Raw genomic sequence first — 8,167 nt, 5'->3', positions numbered from 1 at the left:
ACAGCGCCGTCCGTAGAGACCGCTCCGCCAGCTGGCAGTACTGCTCGAACATGTCCCAGCGACCGCCCTCAGCCGCGTCCTCAAGGGCAAACAGAGGCTCTGCCTCAGGATCATCCTGGCTTTGCCATAGGACACGCGGGTGGTTCCACCCGCGGGGTTCAGGTCGCACCCGCGCGAGGGCTGAGCTTCCCTCGCCCGGAGTTGGAACCGGCTGTTCCACGACACTGGTCGCCTCGGCGCCGGCCATCTCCTACGCCCGAGAAGTATCATCGGAGGAGATTGGAAGAATCTCCACCTCTCGGGCGCTCTCTCGCAACGGCGGTGGGCCCTGAACCAAGGGTGCCGCCAAGGCCTTCGCCGCCTTCATCTCCATTTCCTGGGCTGGCAGCCCTGCCACGATCGCGTCAGCGTCGGTGGTCCCGGGGGCTCCGGCCTCTGCCATCGTGGCCTCGGTGGTCTCAGGGGCTCCGGCCTCTGCCATCATGGCCTCGGTGGTCTCGGGGGCTCCGGCCTCTGCCATCGTGGCCTCGGCGGTTGCGAGGGCCCCGGTGCCCGTCGCAGCGGCCTCGATGGTCTCGGGCGCCGCAGTCTCCGTTGCCCCGGCCTGTGAAACCCCGGGGACCTCGGTCCTGGTGGTCTCGGTGGCCAAGGGAACCTCGGCCGCATCCGACCCACGAGCCTCGCCATCGTGGGGCGGAGACGCTACCTCCCCTTCCTGTGTCAAGGCCACCTCGGCAGCCCCTCCTGGAGTGGTCGGCTCCTTCGGGTCGGCCCTCGCTGATGCCGCGCCATGTTGCAGGGCGGCTTGCACCTCCGCCACCTAGTGGGCGATGGAGCCGGGGTTAACCTTGAGCGCTTTAAGGGGCGCCAAGGTGGGCACCTCCGTAGGCCGCTTCCGGCTAAGGACAAGACGATCACAGGGTCAGTACAAGACAAAAGAACTAACGGAAGGCACTGCAACCCCACCAAAAATACACCTACCTCGAGCGGGGCAGCAACCGCTTCGCCACGACGACCTTCATCCGCAAAGGCGGTGGCGGCGGCAGAGGCATCGCCTCCGTGTCCATCGACACCGGTTGGTCCTCAACGGACCCTGGTGCCCCCTCGGTCCTCTGCAGGGGCAGTTGCGTCGCCTCCGTCGCCACTTGTTCCACCGCCGCCGCCGAGCCCACCGGGCTGACGGCGTTTGCCCAACGCCCGCGCCTCGGGCGTGTCAGCCTCGGCCCTAGAGCAGGCAATTGACGACCCCGGGTCCGCTCCTCCTCCTCCTGGGAGTGCCGGGCTGCTTGCCAACGCCCCGGGCACCACCTCCACTACGTCAGGGAGATGGTCTAGGGGACCTCGCCCCACCTCGCCCTCGTCATCCCTGTCCACGGCCTCCATCAACAGCGACGGCGATAGGGATTCCTCCAACAGGAGACCATCCTTCCTTTGTTGACGACGGCGCTTGTCCAGCTCCTCACGCGCGAGGATCTTCTTCGTGCGCTTCGCCACCTTAGCATCTTTCTGTTTTTTCTGCGCATCAGCGTGCGCCCGGTTGATCGCCCGTCGTCTCGTGTCCTCGGGAACAGGCGGCGGAGAGGAGCGCACGTCCCTCATCCCCTGCAGGAACGGCTAACGCGCATAAGGGAACAAGAAGTAAGAAGAAACGGGGGAGACTCGGGGGCTACAGCGGCGCACGACTTACCAGCGAGAGGAACCCCCGTGATGGTCGCATCGCGATGGGGGTCAAGTTGCCGCCCCTCAGCTTCGCCTCTACCGTCTCCCCCACCCGACGAAGAATTTCCTCGTCGGAAAGGGCGGAGGAGGACATCCGGATGCCCTTAATGGGCTTACCCGGCCTCATCTCGAACAGCCACCGCCGTTGAGCCATCAGCGACAGCACCCTCCGACGGTGGAAGGCAGCCACGACCACAGCCGCGGTAAGGCCATGGCCTCGTAGCCTCTCCAGCCCCTCCAGAAGCGGCTGCAGCTTGGGCTGGTCGTCCCTCGGGACGTCGTACTTCCACCTCTCTGGGCAGCTCCCCACAATTCGCCCAGTGTAGGGGGGAAGTCCTCCGTCGTCGTTGCGAAGGTAGAACCAGCTCGTGTACCATCGGCGATTGGATGACGCGAGCTGGGCCGGGATGTAGAGGTGCTGGCGGTCCTGGCGCACTTGGAGAGTGCAGCCACCGGCCCTCGTCGCTTTCCTAGTGCCCGACGTGCCTGTCGGCTTAGTGGTGTGCCCCGCCCAGAAGAGATGGAGCCACAACTCCCAATGGGGAGCAATCCCCAAGTACCCCTCGCAGATGGCAACGAAGATGGCCGCCTGTGCGATGGAGTTGGGGTTGAAGTTGTGGAGCTCCACGCCATAGTAGTGCGGGAGCGCCCGCATGAACCGATCTGCTGGGACACCGAGGCCGTGCTCATGAAAGGAGACGAAGCTCACAATGTAGCCGTCGCGAGGCCTCGGCTCTGGCTCGCCGTACAGAGCGATCCACTCCGGCCTATTGGGGTCCGTCATCGGACGAAGGAGTCCGCCGTCGATGAGCGACTTGAGCGTCTCCACGGTAACGTCGGAAGGATCCCAAGGGTCCGCCTCGATGACAACGATGTCGCCGGCCATGAGTACGGTGGAGGGATCGGATGCGGCGGTGAGTTTTTCTCTCTCTCACTCTCTCGCTCTTTCTCGCTTTCTCCCTGGCTCGCTCTTCTCCCTTCTTCTTCCTATCACCCGCTGCTCTAGCGATGACTCAATGGAGGCAGAGCTAACGCAGGCAAGGTAAGGTGAGGAGGGGTGAGACTCTTTGAGTATTTATGCGGGGTGAAGGCGAAACGGACGGGCGATGAAATCGGGGAAGTTTCCCCTCGATCCGGCGCGGTTAACCACGATCCGATTTTATTGCCCACGCGCCCACTTCTTTCTCATTAATTACGGGAACAGTTACGTCCCATCCACCACATCGCGCTCGGCCACTACGGCAGCAGGCGTCGTTTTGTCTCCCCAGGAAACCGCCTCAAAAGGCGCGCCACCCATTACCGAGCCAATAGGAAAGACATTCCCCCCACCCTATTCCTTTTAGATGAAGGAACTAGGCTCCGAGCCCGTTACGGTCTAGGGGTTCGAAGGCTGGGCCCCTAGAGGTTTCGACAGCCGCCCCATGACAACAGAGTCAGGGACGACCATGGGTGAGCCTATATGGGGCTAAGGCCCAAGCAAGCGAAATGCTTGGGACGCTCTAAGTCGTGTCCAAGACTGGCAGGGAGGTCTCCAAATGGGATCCCACCGTAGGGAGGCACCGAGCCACTGAGGCCCAGCGAACGGCCTCGGCACCCACTAGAGAAACCCTCCGGTACTTTTGGAGTGCGTCTCTGGACCGCTAGCCGTCCCCTAGCGAACGGGGCACGGGCCTCCACTCGGACTTACCCGATAACAGCTCACTGGAAGTGCCAACGCTCGTGCCCACCGAGGGTAGCCTGGCACGTTGCACCCCTCCTTCCGAGCGAAAAGGAAGCATGAGGGTCGTACAAAAAGCCAGGGGAGCTCCTGACGGCCCTCTTGCTCCGTGCGGAGGCTAAGGAGCCCTTCCTGCAACCTCGCCGAGACCCCGCGACCAAGGCTCGCGCCCAAAGGGGCCTCGGCAAACAAACCCTCACGCGCGAGGGGCGTATAAAAAGCCAGGGGAGCTCCCGATGGCCCTGTCGCTCCGTGCAGAGGCTAGGGGGCACTTCCTGCAACCTTGCCGAGACCCAGCGGCTCCGGCTCGCACTCGAATGGGCTCGACAAACAAACTCTCCATCCGAACGAAAAGGATATGTGAGGGTCGAACAAAAAAGCCAGGGGACCCCTGACCGCCCTCTTGCTCCAGGCGGAGGCTCGGGGGCTCCTCCTGCACCCAAGACAAAGACAAACGATCTAAGCCCATGCTAGAAGTTTTGTTATGAATACGATAAAGGGCACCGAGCCCGTTACGGTCCAGGGGTTCGAAGGCTGGGCCCCCTGAGGTTTCGACAGCCGCCCCAGGGCAACGGAGTCAGGGACGACTTTGGGCGAGCCTACGAATGGCCGAGGCCCGAGCGAACAGTCGCTCGGGGCATCCCAAGTCGTGTCCGAGACCGGCAGGGAGGTCTCCGAATGGGATCCCACCGTAGGGAGGCACCGAGCCACCGAGGCCCACCGAACGGCCTCGGCACCCACTAGAGAAACCCTCTGGTACTCTTGGAGTGCGTCTCTGGACCGCTAGCCATCCCCTAGCAAATGGGGCATGGGCCTCCACTCGGACTTACCCGATAACAGCTCACCGGAAGTGCCAACGCTCGTGCCCACCGAGGGTAGCCTGGCACATTCCACCCCCTCCTTCCGAGCAAAAAGGAAGCGTGAGGGTCGTACAAAAAGCCGGGGGAACCCTTGACGGACCTCTTGCTCCGTGCGGAGGCTAGGGGGCTCTTCCTGCAACCTCGCCGAGACCCCCGCGACCTGAACTCGCACTTGTGGGCTCGGCAAATATGATAAAAACTCCTCACTCAAACACAAAAATGAAAAAAACCCTAGAGGAGTAACTCCACTCCTCCAGGGCCTTGGGGGCTACACCCGATGGGTGCGCTCGCGCACACCCACCGAAACCTCAAGAAGCAAAACACAATCCCTATGGGAGCAGCTGCAAACCAAGTCTCGACAAACCCTCAGGGAGAGTGCACCCACTCCCCCTGAGGCTTGGGGGCTACTGTCGGGTACCATAAAACAGGGTACCCCGAGCATACACCAAAAGGGGCACTCAAATCCCATCAATAGCAAAGCTAGAGGGTAAGCCATGGGCTCATCACCAGCCCCGTCCGAGCCCATCAGGCTCTCCACCTCGCCTCGGGCCTCGCACGGGAGGTCTCGGTGCCCTGACGCAATCTCCGCCTCGCGCGAGGCCTCTCGCGAGAGGTCTTGGCAAGGAGCACAATCTCCGTCTCGCCCGAGGCCCCGTGCGAACAGCCTCGAATAAGAAAGCTATTCTCCGTATCGCTCGAGGCCGGCTTGTCAACAACCCGTCGCTTCCGCCTCGACCGGTCTTCCCGACAGCATGTCATGTCCCATTAATACGTCAACCACTCCCGCAATCTCAGCCGGACGACATCTCGACACCGCGGAGTGGCCGACGGGACATGAGGTCGCATCAGCACCATACCGGCTGAGACAGGGCACGGCGGGGATTACCGGCAACTGTATTCTGACGCTGTGCCCACGATCGGCGCCCGCACTACACTGTACCCCATGATCCCCGCCTCGAAAACAACATGACATGGGTAGCCTGGCCCATGTCATCATCGCCTCCAAACCAACACACCAGATCAACCGCTCCCTCCGGGCCTCGGCACTCTGCACTAGGGTCTCGGCTATCTCGGGATTCACGTCTGCCAAGACCCCCCGCCGCGGTTCGGCCTCGGCACCGACCGAGCCTCGGCCTCGCGCACAGTCAATCCACAGCGACCCACACGCTGACCGCTGCACCCGCTCTGAGGCAGCCCTAGAGCTCCCATGATGCACGGGATCGGATGTGACCAGCACGCCGCCCTAGTGCTCCAAGGACGGACCACTCCGACGACTACGCCGCCACAGGAACAGGCTACAGGTCTCGGACACGCCGCCTCTGTTCGCACGACACCGTATAGTTAGCATATGTACTACCCTTGTCCTCCCTTCAAACTATAAAAGGAAAGAACTTGGGCCATTCTTGGGGGGGAGACAGGTTCTCACGAAGAGCAACACTCTGTAACACGCGCACTTCCTTGCCGCTTGAGAGCAACGTCTCAAGCAGCCCGCATCACTCCCCGCCGAGACCTGGGACTGGCTCCCTCTCTCACCTAGCTTGTAACCCCCTACTACAAGCACTTCGGTGCAAGGAATACAAGATCAATCTCCCAGACTGGACGTAGGGCTCGAATTGCCCGAACCAGTATAAACCTTGTGTCTCTTTGCATCATCATCTGGAATCGGGAACATGCAGAACAAATTCACTAGTTGGTTGAGGACCCCCCCAGTCCAAAACACCGACACCCGTCTTCAGGGAAGGATTCCCTGTCCATGGCAATGTTTGTGGGGACACTTTTTTCCCCATCCCGGTCCCTCGGTGGGGAATTAACCCCCGCCGAGATCCCCGTCCCATAATAAAATTATAGTTCAGGAAGCAAAGATTTCAATGCCGATTTCTCAAAAACAATTGTTGTTCTCATATCACAAAATCCAAAGGACAAGGAACATTTAGTAGTTCTCATCTGTCGAAATCCAAAGAACAGAAAACATTAGTTCTATTCTCACAAATCTAAAGAAAATATGCATCACAATGATGAAGAGCCCTATGACTATGAGACAGTGAATGGAATTGGTGCGTAGTGTTTAGTATCTTAACCACATCATCTTCTGCCCATGGTTGCACGCCCTGCCTCTTTTGGCTTTGGTGAATGGTGTGGAGCCGTGTGGGAGGTTCAAGAGTGGTAACCAGTGGATGGTGTTGTAGCTTGGGGATTAAGTCCGTGACTTCGCAAGAAGCAGGCTAGACGTCGATGACACCACGCACACTCCACGATAGACTCCTCATCTTAACCTCTGGTGACGCAGTAGTGGCGCTAGTGCTGCTCCAGAGGTCTGATGGGCGGCGGCTGGTGTAGACTAAAGACTTGGCCACCTAGGACTTAGGGTTAGTGGTGGTATATATAGTCGACAATAAATAATGGGCCTTTAGATGGGCCTGCAGCTCTGCCCTCTGGTTCATCTCGCTCATGAGTCACGCTATAGCGGGGCATGAGAGCAGGGATTGAGGTTGGGGATTAGGGAACCATCGTCATCCTTGGCATCCCTGACGGGGGATCACATTCTTAACAAATTGATCCTCGTGGGGGATAAATTGACCACATCCCTGTCCCTTAATGGGGGAATTCTCTGTGAGGGATCGAGGATCAGGGCTCATTGCCATCTCTAGGTAGCATGTGTGGACGACGAAAAGGCGACGGGTCGTCCTCTGCCGTCAGGTGCAGCACACACGAAGCTAGCCGAGAGAAACCACGTGGAGCAGATCTCGAGCTCTCTCTGGGCTTACGAGTGGACACTGGACCAGATGGTCGTGACTGAGGGTGTGCTAGTCAATTTGACCCTATAATTGACAAGGAGAGAAAGTTAATCAGTAATTTAAGGCAGAACATGCCGGTGTTTGTCCAGACAGTTCCAAATATACGGCCAAGTGACCAGTAAGATAAGGCTATCGACTAGAGAGTCGATATCCAGCATGTTCATGATATAATGTAAACAAAATAAGCATATCGGCAATTATTATTTACTTAGTTACATGGATCTAACTTAGCCGATGATCATGAAAACATGCAAGAGGTGTAAAGATAGCCGTGTAAGCATTCAAGTGAGAGACATACTATCTTTTTATCCAGGACAAAAAACAAGTAAAAGCATATAAACAGCCAGTACATCCTTGACAAATAGGGCTATCGACTAAAATAGCCGATTCCGGTGATCTTATCGTATAGCATGCGATCACTCATCCGTTGGATATAAATAAACCAACAAACGACTAGTCTCAATCTATTATACCGTCAACAGGTCGAGTCGTCTGATACAACATTGATAGTAGGACCCTAGATCAGAGACCAGCAATCAATAGATCTATTTACATCGTAAGGAAATCATGAAGGCATGTTATACACGTGGAAGCTCAGGCCATCGGCTAAATAGCCGATGGAGACATAGTGGGTGGCTTGACGTCATGCTCTTCTTAATAGATAGATCTACTAACCGACAATATCTAATCTGACACACTATCAACAGGTTGAGTCGGCTGATGCAGCATTGATAGCGGAGTCATACCGGGTACTAGCGATCAATGAATCTATCTCTTAATAGAACACGACTTCAAACACCCGCCATGTACGATCAAGATCGAGAAAAATTAGTCATCAAACAGGATCTAACGTCAAGGATTGAATTCAACTATGATACTAATCGACAGACGATAGATCAAAATAATAAGATCAATAAATCTCAATCTAAATCGGGCAATTGGTGATATTGTGTTAAACAGTAAACTATTTAGCACGATATCGATAACTTTGATTAATACCAACGTTTACAAGAGATCAATCATTTGTTGTATCCTTGTAAAGGTTGATACGAATCGATAACTAATCTATACCGTGA

General features: G+C 57.3%; 1 protein-coding gene across 1 annotated transcript; it reads right to left on the bottom strand.

Annotated features, from left to right (window-relative positions):
* Positions 1 to 250: 250 nt before the first annotated feature.
* LOC136507364 (uncharacterized) lies at positions 251 to 2,605 on the bottom strand. Its single transcript, XM_066502118.1, has 3 exons — positions 2,429 to 2,605; positions 1,351 to 1,602; positions 251 to 820 (listed from the first exon to the last, which is right to left on the bottom strand). The coding sequence occupies exons 1-3, from the start codon at positions 2,603 to 2,605 to the stop codon at positions 251 to 253; spliced, it is 999 nt and encodes a 332-aa protein (XP_066358215.1).
* Between the last annotated feature and the right edge of the window lie 5,562 nt (positions 2,606 to 8,167).

This window comes from Miscanthus floridulus, chromosome 15 (assembly GCF_019320115.1).
Source record: "Miscanthus floridulus cultivar M001 chromosome 15, ASM1932011v1, whole genome shotgun sequence".
Taxonomy (NCBI): domain Eukaryota; kingdom Viridiplantae; phylum Streptophyta; class Magnoliopsida; order Poales; family Poaceae; genus Miscanthus; species Miscanthus floridulus.
This window is presented reverse-complemented; position numbering and strand designations above follow the sequence as displayed.

Bases quoted from the DNA above. Each gene is read 5' to 3' on its own strand.
- LOC136507364 (XM_066502118.1), bottom strand. From the start codon at position 2,605: ATGGCCGGCGACATCGTTGTCATCGAGGCGGACCCTTGGGATCCTTCC. The intron at 1,603-2,428 runs GTGAGCTTCGTC...CCGTTCCTGCAG, and splicing joins GGCCTCGCGACGGCTACATT to GGGATGAGGGACGTGCGCTC. The intron at 821-1,350 runs GTGGGGCGAGGT...ATCGCCCACTAG, and splicing joins ACAGGGATGACGAGGGCGAG to GTGGCGGAGGTGCAAGCCGC.